The 19,666-nt window shown below is 46.2% G+C and overlaps 1 protein-coding gene across 14 annotated transcripts in view; it reads left to right on the forward strand.

The window, feature by feature from the left end:
• The window catches only part of LOC140602551 (BEN domain-containing protein 5), a 1,370,322-nt gene that overhangs the window by 1,267,534 nt on the left and 83,122 nt on the right, over positions 1-19,666 (forward strand). For all 14 annotated transcript variants that reach the window (XM_072772197.1, XM_072772199.1, XM_072772202.1 and 11 more), the window contains one exon: positions 5,850-5,961. In XM_072772197.1, the coding sequence (XP_072628298.1) occupies positions 5,850-5,961 (112 nt within the window). The remainder of the gene's footprint in view (positions 1-5,849; positions 5,962-19,666) is intronic.

Here is a 19,666-nt window from a genome sequence, read left to right on the forward strand (position 1 = left end):
ATGAAAGTATATATTATGTAGTTACATATAAATTTGACTTCCGTAAAATTGGATTTTCTAGAATGATCCTAATGTCGAATACTGGGTCTCGTTTTAACCGTAACAAGCTCCATTCATGTCAGAACACAGGTCCTGACTTTGAGCTCAAGCAGAAATTTCATCTCAAAAATAAATAACAGGATAGAAGAGCACCAAGGAGACAGAGACGCAGAGCAGAGACCTAGGGTTTCACACTCAGTGACTCTAAACTGGCAATCATAATATGAGAGCCTGGCATCTGGAGGTCACCTTGTTCATTCCTCTGTCTTTAGGCAGATGATTTGGGTCCTGAAAACATTGAAGAAAAAGAGCTACGTGAGCCTTGCCCTCCTGGTGCTTATAGCCTAGTTAGGGACACAAGCATAATACACTTGTGGCCTGTTAGAAATATGTGTTCCAACCATTCTCATTTTGCTGACCCTGAACATGCCACAGACTCTGCCTGGAATGCCCTCTGAGGCCTTGACTTTTGGTAAATTCCCATCCCTTCTTCAAAGTTCAGAGCAACTTGAGAACCCCTAGAGGCAGAGATTAGGTCCCACACAAATCTCAAATGTTGAAAAATGCATGCATTAATGTTAAAGTATTAGCATCCCTTGACTATTTGGTGTTTCTTTTTACGACTACCAATCCTTTCCCTAGAATATTTTGTTTTCTTGGTATTTTAACTTTATTGGAAATATGTACTTCCTCCAAGTCCCTGCTTTTGGGGATAAAGCCCAATTATTGATCCTTTAAAATCATATAATGATATTCATTGCAGCATTATTTACAATAACCAGGATATGGAAGCAGCCCATGTGCCCATTAAAAGATGGATAAAGAAGATGTGGTGTATATATACACAACGGAATATTATTCAGCCATAAAAAAGGGTGAAATCTTTGCATCCATGTGGATGGATGTGGCAAATGGAAACATGGATGGAGTAAGAGAGTATAATGCCAAGCAAAATAAGTGGGAGAAAACAAATACCATATGACTTCACTTATATGTGGAATTTAGGAAACAAAACAAACAAGCAAAGGGAAAAAAGAGAGACAAACCAAGAAACAGACTCTTAACTATAGAGAACAAGAGGGCAAGTGGGTAGGCGATGGTCAAATAGGTAAAGGGGGTTAAAGAATGCACTTTTTGTGATGAGCACCGGGTAATGTATGGGATTATTGAATCATTATGTTGTACACCTGACATTAATAAAACACTGAATGTTAACTGACTGGAATTAAAATACTTAAAAAATAAAAAAAACAACAAGGGCAGCCTGGGTGGCTCAGCAGTTTAGCGCCGCCTTCAGCCCAGGGCATGACCCTGGAGACCCGGGATCAAGTCCCACGTCAGGCTCCCTACATGGAGCCTGCTTCTCCCTCTGCCCCTCTCTCTCATTCTCTCTCTCTTTCTGTCTCTCTGTGTCTCTCATGAATAAATAAATAAAATTTTAAAAAACACAAAAACAACAACAACATATAATGTGAGAGCTGGAAGAGACCGCCCTGAGTGAAATACAACCCCCTTATTTTGCAAAGAAGAGCATGGAGTCCAGGGAGGGGAAGTGACTGTCTCAAGATGAGTTAGACATTAGAGGCAAGGCCTGTTCCCCTGCCCCTACCCAGGCAGGGCTCCTGCATCTTTACTAAGGTTTTTCTTTAGTAAATACCCACCTACTGATGGACTGTTACTATTAGAAGTGTTCTTTTAAAAATTAGCTCAAAAAATACCCAGCACAGATACTCACTCACTGAAGAGTCTCACCAATCCTTTAGTTTCTAAAGAGTTCCAGGATTCTTTGAGGGTTGAGTGGCCTTTGAGTGACCAGCCACACTATTTTTATCAGTAGGCTGGATCAAGGTGTTGACCTTTCAGAATCTTTCACCTATAACACCTTCTCTTAGATTTTGAATCTCACTTTTCTGAATGAAAGAGGCTTCCTGGAAGCAGCATGACAAAATGGGAAGACGGAGGGCCCCAGGGCCAATTCACTTGGATTCTAGTTTGGGCCCTGTAGAGCCGATTAGATGACCTTGAAGGAATGGCTTACCTTCTCTGGCTTTCACTGCTTCCACTTGAAAAATGGAATCCACTTGTGGGCCTGGATGGTTGTAAGAACTATGTCATGAGGTTGGAAAATTCTTGGGAAAGAATGAAATGTTCATTCCACAACGAATTCCTCAATGTCTACAATAGTCCAGACTCTTTGTCAAGCACAAGAATACAAACATGAATATCATCCTCACCCTTGAGGAATTCATGGTCCAGTGGGGAAGACAGACTCCATCACTACCATATCTTGTACTGTAGCTCCTCTGATGGGCTGGGTGGGAGGCAAGGCAGCAGGGAGCAATGGATGGCCATGGTTGCAGAGGAAAAGTACCTGTCTTTTACATTTGCAGAGAGTAAGTCAGCAAGCCTTCCGGGAGGAGGTGATATTTAGATTTAGGCAATTTCAACAATACCAGAATCCTCACCACTGCTGCTGTCATCACTGGCTGCCATTTACTCAATATTCATTCTGTTCTGAGGATTCTGCTGAGCCATTATTAGTTCCTGTTCACAATCTGGAAAGTCAAGATTGTTATTCTCATTTTACACATGATAAGACAGAAACCCAAAGGGGTTTTTAGATGCTAGTGAAAGCTGGAAGAGTTCTGTGGGCATAGCACTCAGACCAATGGTTTCACTTACTTGGTGAAAAAAAGCCACTGGAAGTGGACAGTATCAGGGCCTGCTGGAGTTTAGTATAAATTAGCCTATAAAGCTATAGGGTTAGGGATGTTTTCTGTTACTGAAACAAGGACTAATTCCAGCCACTTAAGCAAAAAGGGAATTTATAGGAAGGGCCACATGTGGAAAACAAACAATTAACAGAGTAGCTCTGGAGAACAGAAAATTGGCTGTTGGCAGGAATAATCTACCTCTGCTCCATGGAAGCACCGCCATACACCTGACTCCCAGCCTTGCCTCACCTAGTCCAAGTTTAAGTCCTGGAGAGAAGTGGCTATTGCCTGAGTATGGTTTCTTATTGCTTCCCTGGCTGGCGAACCACACAGACGGGGCATCTGGCCCATATGTATCCTGTGGGAGGAGAAGAGCCACTACCATAGTTTCATCATCTATGATGCAGGAGCAAATTCCCCAACCCTGTCCCATCTAATCACAGGGTTAGATGCTGGGCATTCCCCAAATAAAATGGGTAAATGCCTACACCCTTAGGAGAGAGAAGACAATGGTTATGCACAGATCTGCCTGACTCCCAGACAGGAAAATAGAGGATATCCCTGCCCCCTGCTGTCTGCTGCCCACCCAGCCCCTTGTGGACTGCAGATTTATTATTCTATATCACTCCTATAGGATGTAACATAAAACAGTAATAAAAAGCTCCATAGAACAACCACATAATATTTTTAAGTTGCTATTAGGTGCTAGATCCTATACTGAATTAAGTTCATTACACCTGTTTAGCTCATTTAATCCTTACAACATTGTCCTGAATTATAAATGGACATAAGCCTGTGAGCATATCTTCTTTCTCCTGTTAGACTATGTTTCTTGGAGGCCAGGAATGCAATCTGCGTGTGTACCAATCCTGACATCACCTCTTTTCTCAAGCAATTTGTTTGTAACTTCACTATGCTTCAGTTTTCACATCTGCAAAATGGGAACAGTAATAGCACTGCCCTCACAACGTTAACTTAGATCAAGTACTTTGTGCTTGGTAAAGTACTTAGTTCTCAAGACAGAGTACTGTCAGCAAATGTTCTGTTGATTGTGTTCCCTTGATTGTGATGGTGATGCTGTGACCCATGTGTAGGGCTATCTCTGTTCTCAATCTGTAAGCAATGAGAAGCAAACATCAGCACTGGTTGATCTAATCACAGCAAAGGCAAAGACAAAATAATAAAACTTTCTGCCAGCCATTCAAATCCCTTCACATTTCACCTCCACCTCCTTTCACAGCTTCACCATTACCACCTCCTCACTACATACTCTATGACTCAGTCAAATCAAATTGTCCACCATTCCCCCAATATCCTGGGTGGATTCATGTTCCTTTCTTTGCTTATACTTTTCCTTCTGCCCCCAACACCTGGAAAAATTCTATTCATTCAACAAGACCCAACTCATTGAGGCTTCTCCTCAATGAAACCTTTTCCTGTGTGCCCCCATGAAACATCAGTTATTCTCCTACAAGATTCCCACAATGCTTATTTTAAGCACAAGGGGAAATTATTATTATTTACCCCCCCCCCATACCCACCCTAACCATCTTGAAGGAGAGGTGGATTCCCAGTAGAGTCCTTTATTTTTCTGAGTAGGGATGGGAATATGAATTTAATAAGTTGAGAAGGGGTTAAATTGTATTGCTTAAGGAAAGAAAGGAGCTTGGAAGATGAAATGGGGGTGTAAAAAAGTGAGGCAGAGGGATAGAGAAGAAAAGGGAGGACAATTTGGGCACAGAAAGCAGAGAGAAAGGGTATGGCCCCCATCAGTTTTGAATCTGCTTAAAAATCTGCAAGGAACAGACTTATATGGGTGACTGAAAGTCATAGATGAATCTTGATCAGGAAAGCAAGATAGGAAAACCTGAGTGGGACACATTCTAGGGATTAGAAAAGGATGGATTAGAGAGAAGGAAAGTGATCATTTGAGTTGTGAGCAAGCACAGGGTTTCGGGAAATTATACCTCAGCCTGGCCTGGCCTAGAGAGTACGTGTAGGGTGTGTAGGTACTGCCACCCAGCAGGTGGCGGCATGGGGACCTGGAAGTGACATCTCTTCCCAGGTATAAGCAGGGCTTTGAGTAGATCTGAAGTAAGAAAAGGAAGGACAGGAGGAGAACCAGGAGTCATGATTGCAGTTGCCCTAATGAAGTTCTTTAATGTGTTCAAGGGAGAGTACAGAGAAGGTGGTCAGGGTAGCCTCCACTGAGCAGTTGACATTTGAAATTAGATATGACATAAGTAAAAACGAGTCATTAAGGTATCTGGAAGAAGAGGATTCCAGGCAGAGGGACAGCCTGTACAAAAGCCCCGAGGAAGGATGCACCTGCTGTGTTGGGACAACAATGAGGAGTCCAGCATCTGGCACAGAGGAAGCAGGAGGGATGGTGGTAGGAGCTGAGGTCAGAGAAGTTAGCAGGGAAGGACCACATGGGGACTGGTAGCTTGTAAGGGGTTTTACTCTGCACCTAACAGGGACCATTTGATTTTAAAAGGGACATAATCTGACTTATGTTTTAGAGGATCACCTTGGATATTGAGTGGAAAATGGGGTGGGGGGGTTAGAAGTGGGCTGGGAGGTTGCCAAGGTGGAAATAAGACCAGGTAAGAGATCGTTACAATACTTGGGATCTTGGTGCAACTTCAAGGTGGTATCAGTGGAGGGTAATAAAGGGGTGTCGGGTTCTGAATGCATTTTGAAGGTAGAGACAATGGATTAGCTGCGGTGTGAGACCGTGAGGAAAAATAGGGGCACCCGTGACTTCAGCCTGAATGCTTCTTTCTCCTGCCCTGTATGAGAGATGTACATGTGTCTGTGGTCTCAGAGCACAGGTGCTGAAATCAGACTCCTCCACAGAAATATTTGAACTCAGCTTCTTCTTACATAAAGTGGGAATTATAATGATGGTGACTTCATAGGGTTGTTGAAAGCATTAAATGAATTAATGCACGTAAAATGTTTAGAGCTGTCTCTGGCAAAAAATAAAGGCTCGGTAGATGCGACAGGGACTGCTCCTACTCCTAGCTGTATTTTGGTAAGTGTCAAGTTTGGCTTGTCCTGTTCATACTGACTCTGACTCTGGGTACAACCTAGGTGCTCTCTGATGGGGTTTGACCTGAACCGCCACTGGCTGGATCCCTCTCCATGGGCTCACCCTACCCTGCATGGAGTGAAACAGCTCATCATCCAGATGTACAATGACCCAGTGAGTAACCAAACCCCTTCAGCACCTGCTGATTTTATGGCTTAATCTGGGAAAGGGCAGTGTTGTCCTGGGAAATTCTACTAGGAGCTACAAATTAAGAGTGCAGGGTCAAAACCAGGATGGGTATTAGGCCTGCTGCTCTTGTCTCTAAATCGGATAGACCCGAGTCTTCCTCTACACATCAAAAATATCAGGTTCATCTGGGTTCAGGAGGCCTCATGGGATAAAGGAAATATAGCAAAGCAGATTCATATTCGTCAAGGTTCTTCAGCTATAAGCAGAAGAAATATGACTTGAATGAGTTTACGAAAAATAGAGAATTTGTTACAAGAGTACCCAAGTATCTCATATCACTAAAGACTAGACTGGCCTCCTCCACCTGTAGGAGACATGTGTCAGGTGTCACATCTATTGGCTTCCACCACTGGAGAGTGATTCAATCTTGTTTTCTAGTTCCAGTCCTCGAAGACTGTGACTGGCCTAACTTGGGGGACATGCTACCTCTGGGCAGGTCAACTCTGGCCCCCGAGGCAAGGATATGTAAGGACAGGACAGCCACAATGGAACCACATGGTTGGACTTGGGGGCTATGGTGGTAGTGGTGAACCTGTTCCCAGAGAATAGGGCCTGCCTGCTAGTCCAGAATGAAGGGGAATAATGGTGTCCATATGGAGTTTGCTTATAGGGGCAAGACTCTGTTAGAAATAGGAGAAGATGTTGGGGTTTCGTCGGTTAGAGAAAGGAAGTAGACCACAATCATTCTATCCCTGAAGAGCTCTCAGAGAGGATAGGACAGACATCTCCTGGGTGGAGGCCAAAGGAGGAGGCCAGGCCTATAGAGAAAGGAAACTTTTTACCAACTAGAGCTGCCTGAGATGGAGTGGATGTAGGAGCTCTGAACTTTGCGTTACTAAACTTTGTTTACCTTGAAGCTAAATGACACTGACAAAATGGTGCATAGAGGAGACTCAGTTGTTTGGAAGACACTGGAGTGAGATGACATCGGAGTCTGAATCTCTTCTAACTTTGATAACTGTGATTTTAGGGCGCTTTGACTGCCATTGCCTCTACATTTTTCCCAATCTGGCTGATTATAAAAATTCAATAAACTGTTGGTTGAACTGAATTGGATTGAACATGGCAAATCGTGTTATGCCAACTGTAATATGGTTTATAGATAGAAAACAGTTATTCATAGAGAGGACAATGAGGCATGATTAAAAAACAAAAGACATAGGAAAGGAGAAGTGATAGAGTGGGGGCCGCTGAACAAACAGGGTGTTTTAGATGAATCCCCGAGGAGAGAACTGGCGGGTGAGGCACGGAGGAGGAACCAGAGAGAAGGGTTAAGTTTGCTAAGGAGAAGAGGCTTGGGCCTTTCATTGCTGTCATCACTGAGAAGTCATTGATTTGCTCGCAAACAACTGGGCACTGATCCACGCTGCAGAGCATAGATCAGGTGACACTGAGTGACAGGGATAGTCAGATGCTTTTTGTGCCATGAATAGGTTGCTTATCAGCTAGTTGGATCCTAATAAGCACACTTGGATGCTCAGCCCATTGCCTCCGCTGTGCTATTCCTGAAAGTCCACTCCTTTAGGACCCAAGCAAGGACACGGAGCACTAACATGAGAGTCAGGGATCCCAGCTCCCTCCACCTCTTCTCTCTTGCCCACTCCCGCTCTCCATGCCCAGGCTTCTACTCCAGTCTTGCCTTTCTTCTTTCCACAAATATTTATCAAGTAGTTCCTATACAGTAGGCACTGAGACTTTTTCTAGTAGTGAACAAAACCCTAACCCTTGCAATCTGTGAGAGAATAGACATTAAATAAGTAAATGCTGATAAATATAGATTCACAAATTGTGTGTGGCGTTATGGGGGTGAGGGGAAAGCACACAAACTGTGACTTGTGGGCAGGATGGTGGTAAGTTTGGCTTGCCTGGGGCAGTTCCTATTCATACCTGTTGTCCTAGAGTATTAACAGTGGCCCCTTTCACTCTTTGAAGTGTCCCAGTTTAGATGATAAATTACACCCTCTTTCTACTTTAAAGCTGTGGGAAAGCACCTAGGACAGTACTTGGTGTGCAGCAGATCCTCAACAGACGTTATTTGGATTGGACTTCAAGAGTCATTGTGTCCAGTTGCAGACACTGCAGTACCCAAGGGCATCTGCCCTAATATCCTGGAATGCTTTCTCCTCCTGACCTCTGCTGTTGTGCACGTCATCATAATCACTCAACCCAGAGCTACGTGAACTGTCAGGACAGCCTCTGGCCTCGTTTCTAAATGCTCACGGCCTCACTCCTCCATCTCGGTGGCCTTCTGCTTGACGGAGCCAGAAAGCAGAGAATCAGCAGACCCTCCCTGGCGGGTGGGCACTATGTCTGTGAACACCACTGTTCCTCACAAAACTCCTTCAGGTTCTGTGCTGGATGCTGGAATCATCAAGGCTGCCATCCACCCCTGAGGAGTTCTCAGCCTGGTGGAGACAGGCACTTGCAGGCAGTTATCCCAGGAGTATTTGTGGAGGAAGGCCCGGGGGCTGTGGGAGCCCAGAGAAGGAACCCAGCCCAGGAAGCCCTGCCTGAGGTGATGCTGAAAGATTCCCGGGGCAGGGAGGGCTTTCCAGGCAGAGGCGACATCTGTGTACCTGCCTTGAGAGAGAGGCACCCTCACGAGACTGCCAGCTCCTTCAGTGTGGCTGGCACTAGGGGCGCGCAGAGGAGAAGACGGGGTTATGATATAGGGTGCAATTTGGACTTTATTCTTGTGGGAACGGGGAGGTCACAGAATCAGCTTTACATTTCAGAAAGAGCCCCCTGGTGCCTGTGAGGGAGTGGATTTGGAGGGGGCCAGGCTAGAGGCTGGAGACCAGTGGAGCCTGCTGCTGCTGTAGGGTTGGAGAGGCTTATGGAGCCAGCTGTGGGCAGCTTAGCGACTGGCTGATGGGACAGGAAGGAGTTTTGAATGACGTCCGTGGTTTGGCCCGGACAGTGGAGTAGATGTGATGCCCTTCCTGAGGTGGGAACTCAGGAGAGGCAGTGAGCCTGGGGACAAGCTTCAGACATGCTCACTTTGGAGTTGAGCACAAGTAATATGCTCAGCCTGCCTGTGGGTCTCAGGCACGCGCCCTCCTGCGTCCTCACTGGGCAAGGAGCCTGCTGGCCTGTGCTAATGATGGCATTTACTTCAAAGGCTGCTTTCCTACACTAGTGTTTTGCTCACTAAACCCTTCCCCCGTCTCCAGGCCTTGGGAACTAAATGATGATCTTAACCACGGAGGGTTTTACCCAGAGGACTACACTGGATCTTAGATATAAAGTGTTTCATGCCCACTCCTGGGACAGCCCCCTGTGGACATCATGGCTTTTGTTTACCGGTTGTGATGGACTGTCCCCTAGGCAGGGCCTGGCTGATGCATCTCAGAGTCCCCAGTGCCCAGCAGGGACCTGGCTCTGAACAGGTGCTCAGAGTAAAGGCGAAGCAAATGATGAAGTAAACCAGAGCCTCTGTAAGTTAGTTTTAATAAGATTTCCCCAATGAAAGGAAGCAACCGGACCACATACATTTATTTCCCCAATCTCATCTCTCCCTCAGAGTGTCCCAGACACTGGCGCCACCATTGCTGTGCCCTTTTTACTTCAGGCTCTGATCTGTGGATGTAAACCCACTCCTAGCATTCCCTGCAACCTGCTGAGATTGTCCTCAACTCACAGGGACAGAAGCTCAGATGGCATCACCCACTCTGGTTCCCCTGACGCAGGCTTCTGGTCATCTTCTGGTCATCTCCTGACCTCAGGGCCTGCCCCATCCTACCCACCATTAAATTAGATACCCTTCTCTGGCCACCAGGAGCTCCCTCAGATCCCTGGGTCCCTGTCCTCCCACCATCCGACCACGTTTTATTCAGGAGTTGCTCTTAGACAGTTCACTACCTTCAGTGTGAAGACCAGGGGAGCCAGTTCCAACTCTACTTCATATCCAGGCTTCTCCTTCCCTGATATTAGGTCTGAGCATTCTACATCTTCCCCAGGTAATTAGCCCCAGAGAGGATAGCACCTTCTAGGTGAGAGCTCACCCCCTACCTGGCACGTATACTGTAGAGTATGTCAGCGACTTCACATCACACCATCAGTAGTGCCACCTGAGTCACTCACATGCGAGAGCATGCACAGGCCCTCCTCTCACCTGTGTCCAGTTACAATCTTAAAAAGTCTTAGGCCCTCCTTTAAATTGATTTTTAATTGAATTGAGTAACATGACTATAAAAAAAAATCAAGGCCATGGAACAAAATGCCACTTGTTGGGACTATCCCAGCACACACCATCTCTCCAACTTGAGAATTAGCGTAGTCAATAGAAAGCCATCAAAAACATTTGATCAAGGGAGACAGAGATCCATGAATAGTATTCCCGACCACTCAGTCCCCCAATTGAGAAACTCTAGTGTCATTCTAAAATTTAAATCCAACTGGGTCTCTATCCCCTGATTAAGACTTTTCAATGACTCCCCATTACTTGTGGAGTAAAGGCCAACGTTCCTGGCGTGCCATTCAAGGACTGCCCTGTGCCTATCCAGCATGTAGCAGAGAACATGGCACCATAGAGAATATTATGTTGAATGACATACGCTTTTAGAAACTTCTGAAAGCTGCAGTGTGGAGAGTGGATCAAAGGAGATGAGACGAAGTGAAAGAAGAGAAGCCCATCAGGTGCTTCTTGTGGAAGTCCAGGTGAAGGACAATGAGACCGGAGCTGAGAGCTGCAAGGGCAGTTGCTAAGGAGGATCCCCAGGGATCCCCCAGGTGGGAGGTGAATGGGCCCCTCCCGTCCTTTCCTTTGCCCTGAGCCTCTCAGAGCCCAAGGGTTGCTTTTGTGAGAGGCTCCTATGCTCTAGGGCAGGGGGTGGGGGGATACCCCCCTTTTCCTGGAGGAGAAAGGCCTGTGTTGCTATAACAACTTGGCTGTAGCTCTTAGACAGATCTGTTTCCTTAAATCATTTAAGGAAAATTAGCTGCCATAACAACACGGAGCAGTTTTTAAAATAGAGCAACACAGCCTAGGTTTTTTGTTTTTTGTTTTTTTCCTCGCTTGCCTCCTATAGTCCTCAAGAGAAGCTGCTCTCTTTCTGTCAAATAAATAAATAAGGTATAACACATCTGCAGGACAAACAGAGCAGTCGGTGACATGGTCACCTAGCACACGCAGAACCAGCACTCATTCACTGCACAGAAGACACACTCACACACAACACGTGACATATGCATTCACAGACATAAGACAGAAAACATATACACAAAAGCATAGACATGGTACATAGCAGGTAGGCAGGCAGCGGTCCAGTTACACCAAGAGCCTACACACACACCCACAGCCAGGCCCAGTGTCCCCACTCAGTTAAAGTGGCAGGAAGGGGCTGTGAGGTCTGCTCTTAGCATGGGCAGGGGTTTCACTGGGTCGCCAGATCAGAAGGCCCTTAGATGGCAGCTCCTCACCAGAAACAAAGGGACACCTGCGTGTTCGTACCTGACCGCCTGGGTAAAAGGGGTAAAGCCACCTTGGCAAGGATGGGGATAGAAGGTTGGGGGCACCCGTCCCCACCCACAGACACACTTAGGGGCAAACCAGGAGAGCAGGAGGCCACCACTCTGGCATCCCCTATGGCAGGATGCTTAGCACCCCCTAGGAAGAGGCAGGACCACCCTGGGGGGAAAACCACATCCCTAGGGCTTTAGCAGACTCTCTTCCTGAGGCCTAGGGAGCCCAGGAATCTGGACTGTAGGTTCCCAAACTTTCATTCCATCCCCAAGTGTCTGGCTGTATGCCCCCAAAAGTCCCCTGCAGAGAGCAGCTAAAGCTGTGCCAGCTTCAAGAGAGACCGAGAACTAGCACCCCCCACCAGAGCAGACAAACCACTAATCAGCTTGGCACTCCGAGGCAAGTGTCTTCCCCTCTCTGGGCCTTTCATTCCTGCCTCACCGCACCCCAGTCTGTACATTGTAGGGGTTGAAGGATGACTCCATGAGCCCCATTTGGCTCCAACCATCTGCATCTCTGCATCATTTTGCAGTTGTGAAGACTCCCCTGATGGGCAGGATTTCCACGACAAGGGACAGAAGTCTGCCAGTGAAGGACAGCCTGGAGTGAATGCCTAGGAGGGTGCTTAGCACATGCAGATGTCCCATAAATGTTCCTGTCCTAGGCCTCAGTGTGCCCATGTGCTAGAAGGGGAGAATAAGCCCTGACCTGCTTACCCAGAGGTTGGAGAAAGGCCTGATGTGTGTGACCTTAAGTGTTTTATAAGGTGAAGAGGGATGTTTGCCCTGGGTCGGGTGGAGAGGAATGCCCTGTTGAAATGTGCAGACTGCAGCCAGCCGCCAGAGGTTTCACGAGGAATAGGCTAAATGCACTCACACCACAGCCGCAGGTCACACATTTAGGTCCACTCGAATATTTTTCCACTCCTACCAACACGGCCCAGTAAGTCAGTAAATAGCCACCAGGGGAAGGTTCAATATGGAAGCAAAGACTAAAGGTAAACGTAATACTGCACAGCGGGCTCGGAGAACATAGGGTGTTTCGGGTTCATGAAATGTTTACAGTTTTTCCTACAATAGTTTGAGATGGTTTTGAAACTTTTAGAAATTTTAAGACAAGTTGTTACTTTTTTAAAGACCGACTTCTCCCACCTGTGATAAAAGCCGTGGTCTTTCTAACTCTCTGGATTATTATAACTTTGGTAAGCAAGCCGAGCGGAGAGATGGATCTCCCACTTCAGAGCAAGGCTCCTGTCAAGTTCATTTTTCCTTCAATTTTTCTAACATCTTTTCATCCTGAAAGACTCTGGATACCTCTCATTGACTAACTAGATACATATTGTTTCAACTGCATGAAGGTCAGCAAAGCTTCCAGAAGCTTCCCTTTGAGTCAGGCCAACTAAACTCTGTGTCTTATTTTTCCCTATTTGGCGATTTGGGCAACTGGGATGTCGGTCCCATGGGATTTCTCTCAGGATGAGATCATATGGCTATAAATAGCCTTTAATATGTGAGAAATGGAGCCACTAATATTTTATGCATTTGGCCATTACAAGCACCTACCTCACTGACCCAGCTCTCCCCAGCTCCTGTACCCTCCCACAGACTGGGATCCCACGGAGGTCTTAGACTTCACCTTTGTCATCTCTGATCCCTGACACCCAGTGCAGGGCACAGACCTTCTGTGGATGCATTTTGGGTGAGAGAGAGAGGAAAGACAGGCAAGAAAGAAGAAATGCACTCACCAAGACCTAGAATTAACGTGTGAACAGAGTTCTGAAAGAGGGACGAGAATTTGCTGAGTCAAGAGACACACGAAGTCATTCTCCAAATTCTACTTAATCTCCAGAACGCACCTCCAGGCCCACCTTCTCTAAGATTTCCTTGAACCCTTTGGCCCACAGAGCATTTTGTTGCTTTGTTCTTGTATTAGCAGACCCAGCTTCTTCCATCTAGTGGGTTTATTCCATAAACATGCATGGAGTGTAGTTGGGGGCCGTGGTGCCATAGCAGCATCTCCCCTGATGTCCTCTGGTTTCCATTCCTTCAGTTAAATTGCAAACCCCCTCAGAGCCAAGGATCTACCTCCCTGCTTCCCTGGGCAGGTCTGGCCACTCACTGGCAGCTCAAAGAGGACCTCTTAAGCATTGATTAAAAAGCCGTCTCTCCAGGTGGGGGGTTGTTTCCCTGCCTCCTTTAGACTGAGCTTCTCAAGGACAGAAGCTCTGTCTTTTTCAGCTTCTACCTCCATCCCCTGGTAGGGACCCACACTTAGTAGGCTGTTGATGAGTGTTTGGGGAAATCTTGTTGGCCCCCTCATCTGACACGTTGTTTGCCAGCAGGATGGCACTGAAGCAGCCCAGAGAAATCCATGGCACCCTAGGCTTTCAAACCCCCATCCCCCGCACTTCTCTCTCATTGTTCTGCATTTCCACTGACTCATCTTCTTTCCTTCATCTTTTGCCCTTGCTGATCCCTTGTCACCAAGAGCTCCCACATAAGGAATTTTTTCTCAAGCTCACAAATTCAGAAATTCTAGAATGTTAGAATCGAGCCATGTAGGATCTCCATCGCAAATCCACAAATTCTAAAATTCTCTTTACTCTCTCTCTGCTACTGGTGTCTGTTCAACTTACCCTCGTTCCTAAGTTAGACCAAGCTGGCTTCCCCATTTTCCCTATGCCACGGTCATCCAATTATCTAGCCACAATGAGCTAAAAAGGAGTCTCTGTGGATAGTCCTGGGATAACATCTTTTTCCTTACCCAACCAGTCCAGTATAGCCCCAGCTCATCTCGTCCAGGGGCTTTTCCCATTAACCCATCCTATCCGTTTCTCACCGCTGCCCCCCCCCACCCCAGTAAACTCCTCCCCTTCCGGGCCTCTGGTTTGAACCAGTTGCGATCAGCATAAGCCTGTTACCCCGTTAGGCTCTCAGCCTATCCAGCCTATAACAGAGTACAAGTCACATTTAAGGTGTTGTGTTCAATGTGTGGGGAACTTCTCCGAGAGTTATTTTTGGCTGTTGCTGTTGGGAGGCTCTGGAGCCCAGGAGGAATTCATGCTGCTACATCAAATAGCATATTGCATTTCAGAAATTGGCCTTAGCCATGGGAAATCAAGTAAGCCAGATGCCTAATTAGTCCATTATTTACCGTGGTGGAGAGAGCTGAATTCTGATGAAAAGGACCAAACTAATCACTGCTTCCCTGTTTAACCTTTCATCAAGAAATTGCCCCATCTTCCAGAAGTTCTAATGCCCACCCCCCAAGCCCCATACCCGTCCCCAGTGTCTGGCGTGGGAAGTCTTATCGGCCTGGACACAGCCTGGCCGCCTGGCCAATGAGCCTTGGTGCTCTCCCGCTCAGCAAGTCCCTCTAGGTTCGCATTGCTCGCTTTCACTTCAAGGCTAGTAAAGCATAAAGATAAAAGAGTAACTTCCCCGTCATCTTTGAAAGAAAAAGATTTTTCATTTATCCATTCAATAAACATTTTCACAGCCCAGGCGCTATATATTAGAATAGAAAGGCAAATAGGAAATAGTCACTTCCCTCAAGGAACTGATGATGCAGAGTAGAGCAGGGGTTTTCAAACTGTTTTTGGAAAAATGGCAAGAGGTCTGAGGACCCCCTCCCTCCCATGTGGCTCCTCTTCATTTTAACAGGAGCAGTATAATTTTGTGATTAAGAGCTCAGGTTCAGGCCCGGGTTTGAATCTCATTTCAATACCTGCTAGCTTTGTTATCTTGGGCAGGTCCCTTCCCTTCCCTTCCCCAGCATCTGCATCCTCATTTGTAAGAGGTCGTTGTGAGGATTAACCAAACCGATTTCTGGGACTTGCTGAAGGCACTTTGCAGAGCACATATATTCTCAACAGAGGTTAACCTTTATCAGTATGAAAGATGTGTCTGAATAAAGGATTCCATGGCCAGAGGAAGCTTGCAAACCCCTGGTCTAGAGCTCCTGACTCAGTAAACCAATGATGGCAGGACAGGTGGTAAGCATCATGACAGGCAAGGAGTCTGGATGCTTTGTGGGAGAAGCAGGTCATGTCTACTGGACTTGGGGTCAGGCAAGGCTTGCTGGGGAAGGTGACTCGGAGGTGAGTTTTAAAGGAAGACTAGGAGTTGTTTAGACAGACTGGGGAGCGTTACAGGCAGAGGGAGCAGCATGTGTGAGCGCACGTGTGTCAGACAGGCGACTACACTCAGAATTCTAAGGAGTTCGGGGTGCTGGACTGAGGGGAGCATGTGGAGAAGGGGGGAAGTAAGGCAAGGTGGTAGGCCGAGACCGCTCATAGAGCCTGGTGTGCTACCCCAGGAAGCTTGGACTTCATCCTGAAATCCAGGAGGTTCTCTATCAGGGACTGGAAATGACTTGGAATTCAAAAGGGAGAGAAAAACGTGTTACTATGACTTTCTGGGGCTTAAAATATATTGTTTTGTTTGTAGCTTTTAGCCAGCAATTGTAGTACTACAAACCTAGACTAAAATAATTTGAAGTCTGAATAAGGATTTATGCCAAAAAAGTCCATATTACTTATAAATGGTGAAAAACTGAGAAAAAAATCTAAATGCCTTCACAGTGGGAAACAGTGGGAAACTGATTAAATGAATCACGATACATTCATATAATGGATGTTTATGAGGAGTTTACAATATTGTAAAAATGCTTATGCTATAATTTTAAGTGAAAAGAAGCAGAAGACAAAGTTGCTTATGTATTATATGTTAAGACATATAACAACTAGGTTTAAAACATACACAAAAGAATGGATATGAAGTAGATGTTAATAGTGGCATTTCTGGGCACAAGGGTTGTTTCCTTCATCTCTGCTTTTTTTTTTTTTTTTTTTTTTATTTCCCAGCAATTTTCTACAAGTATATTTTAAGTTTAAAATTTGAAAAAAAAAAATGTTATGGAAGGAGGAGGGGACCTGGCCACCCAGATGTAAGGAGGGACTTCATTTTGTAAAATAGAACCAAACTCCCAAGGCAGCTACTTGGTGCTGGCCAACCCCTAGGACTGGAGCCTGAGGAAGCCAGCCCAGCCCACATTATAGAAGGAAACTGGGGTGCGTTGATAGCCGTCTATACATCGATCTTCTGACTAGCTGTCCTTCTGTCTGTCTTTGCATGCAACCACCCATCCACTGTACCTCTACTCCCCTCTTCTCAGAACCCCTATCTCAGACGTGCCAAAATCCAGACTCCTAACATCCTAGGCAGTCTGCCAATTCCTTGTCCTCTTGGTAAGCATGACAGGGACCCCACTTCCCCAGAGCAAACCTCAAATCATGCCCTTGTAAGGATTGAAAAATGACACTGCACTTGGTGTAGGATTTTCTAAGTCTGGTAAACTATAAGCACTCAATAAATGTTAGCATGTATTCTTATCATAAGCTCATATCTGGTAGTGTACAGTAGCTGATATTTCAATGTGAATTTCTCGATTTCAAGGTTAATTTCAGAACACTATCACCATCTTCAAGCTGTATTATTTTAAAAATGGCCATAGCTCTGTTTATTGAAATAGCATTGCAAGTAGGTCTTGTAAAAGACAGGGAGCAGGCCTCGGCCCTCATCTCGGCTTCTCTGACCACCGCCCAACTCCCTTCTGTGAGTCTTTCTTCAGCTGCACTAATACCTTTCATTGAGGGACAGTAAGCTCAATTCCAGGGGTGGGATCCTTTCTCTCTGAGGGCTTCCCATATTTGTCTGTTCTAATCCATTCTGGGTGAATTCAGAAGGCAAGAGGATTTGTGTCATTCCTACAGTGTGAGTATGGGCACCGTGTGTGTGTGTGTGTGTGTGTGTGTGTGTGTGTGTGTGTGTTGGGGAGGGGGAACTCACTATAATCCCTAAGGTGTGATGACAGCAAGGATGATTCTAAAGTGAATAATATCAGGGAACGTAACCCTCAGGAACTGTCTCCTGGAGAATTCCAGACCCCGGGTGTGGCTCAGAGCAGGTTTCACCAGCTGAGGCTCTGGACAGGGTCTCGCTGGAAGGTGGAGTTTGGACACTGATTAGCAGATAAGCCCGTTCAACAGAAATGGCCCCTTTCTGGCTGTGCCCACAGGGCCTGTCAAAGCCAAAGCTCTTTACACTCCTGGCACAACCAGCACACACTCAGCAGTCAGAAAAGTTGACTCTCAGTTACAAATAGACAGTTTCTTTCCTGTTAGAGTTTAGCTCCAGCTGTGACCTTGAAAAATCCTCCAGCTGCTAAGGCACATTCTTTAAGAGACATCTTTGCTATGTGACTGGATCTTCTGGAGCAGGTGGGGCAGATGAAAACAGCCTCTCAGCACCCGGGTGTGGGAGTGGGAGTAGGAAAGGGGGAAGGTGCTGATACTTATTGAGCATCTATTAAGTGCTCAGCATTGCCTCATCTAATCCATAGGAAATGGGCATCATTATCCCTGTTTCTCGGGTGAGAAAAGTAAGGCTCAGCATGCACGACCCCCCACAACTCCCCACCTGAGCGCAGTCTCCCCTGGCGCACACATTTATCACTCCACATCACGCTGATTGGTTTATGTGCTTGTTTTCTCTACTCAGCTGTGAACTCCTTGAAGGATAAAACTATATCTCTGTCACCTCTGCATTCTCTCGCCCAGGGCACAATACCTAACACATCAGTAAAATGTCAGTCTCAAGAAGGAACAAATGAAAAGCGGTTAGAACCTGCAAGGTCATACTTCAGGCGGGCGCAGAGCTGGAAATGGAAGCCAGCTCTGCGTGACCCCAGGGCCCACTTCCACAGTGCAGCGTGGGGTGAGCAGCTAGCAGGACGCTCAACGTTTCTCGGTAGGGGGGTGTCCTCTTTCATGTTTAAAAGACATGTAAACAGCAAACCTAGAAAAGAGGAGTTCTATTGATTTAGCTTTTTTTTTTTTTTTAATATGATGACACCTCTTTTAGTAGCAAATGTTCAGAATTATCTCCACTGTATTTAGATTTAGTTGACATTGTAAATGGAATACCAGGTTTATGCCATTACTTTGGATACCCTGCCCCTCTCCCAACCACTATATGGAGCACTTGCTTTAAGAATTCCAGAATGGACTCCATGGTTTGAACATGCCAGGTAAATTAGGAGTTGGGATCTTGAATGGGGCTGGCTGATTCCAATGCGGTCACTTTTAACCTTGAATCAGTAACTTAATTCTGGCTTCTTGGAGAACTCTATATGGAACCAGAGAACCTCAAGCTGGAATATCTTAAGAGGTGCTCCAAATTAATCTTCCATAGAAAGAGAATAGAGAGAGAAGACATAAGCCCAGGGCAGGGAACCGGCATGCCCAAGGTTGCACACTGAGACAATACTGTAGAGCTGGGACTCAAACTCAGGCCCCTGTGACCTCTACCAGATTGGAGCACATGCACTGTAGGCCCTTGGGATGAGTCACTAGCACATGAGTCTTGTCATAATTATTTTTACTAATATGTCACAGAGATGTATAGCTTTCAGAGCACCATCACATACAAGCATTCATAGGATGCTTGCTGTAATGCTGTGAGGTAGGGATTATGTGTTTTGTTTTGCAAATGGGGAAACTAAGGACTACAGTTATTAAGTAATTTTCCCAAAAGATAGAGTCAGGGCTTAATTTTCATTCTTCTGAGTCCAGATGGCCCCCTTCTGGCCCAGGGCCAAGTTCACAAATGGGTGGATCAAAGGATGATGGGAGCAGAACGAACAGGGCAGAGGGTTAGGGCTCTTTTCTTTCTTTTTTCCCTTTAACAGATCACCCACACTCAGTGTCCTCTCATAGACCTCCAAGGCTTCCCCAAATACCTCCAGGTAGAGTAGAGCAAACTGTGGGTGAGGCAGAGGGAACTCCACATCCAAGCCATGGTCAAGGCCAACTCAAGGCTAAAAGATCAGACGTGGCAGGCTCAGACCAGAGCAAGCCAAGTCCTGAGGAACAAGGGGCCAGGAAGCGGGTTGGATGGGTAGGGCAGAGAAAGGACAGAGAGACTCTCTGAACGTCCAGTGGGAAATAATGGCAGTTAAGACAAGAGGCATCACATGGGCAAAGTCAATAGGGGAAGAGAATAGTAGGAAGAAGGTGGGTCTGGCTGGTTAGAATGTCCTTTTGGGGAAGGAATGGATTTTTTTAAGAAGTGATCAGACTCTCAAGGGCCTCAGAACACCAGGCCG

Source organism: Canis lupus, chromosome 13, assembly GCF_048164855.1.
Source record: "Canis lupus baileyi chromosome 13, mCanLup2.hap1, whole genome shotgun sequence".
NCBI classification, from domain to species: domain Eukaryota; kingdom Metazoa; phylum Chordata; class Mammalia; order Carnivora; family Canidae; genus Canis; species Canis lupus.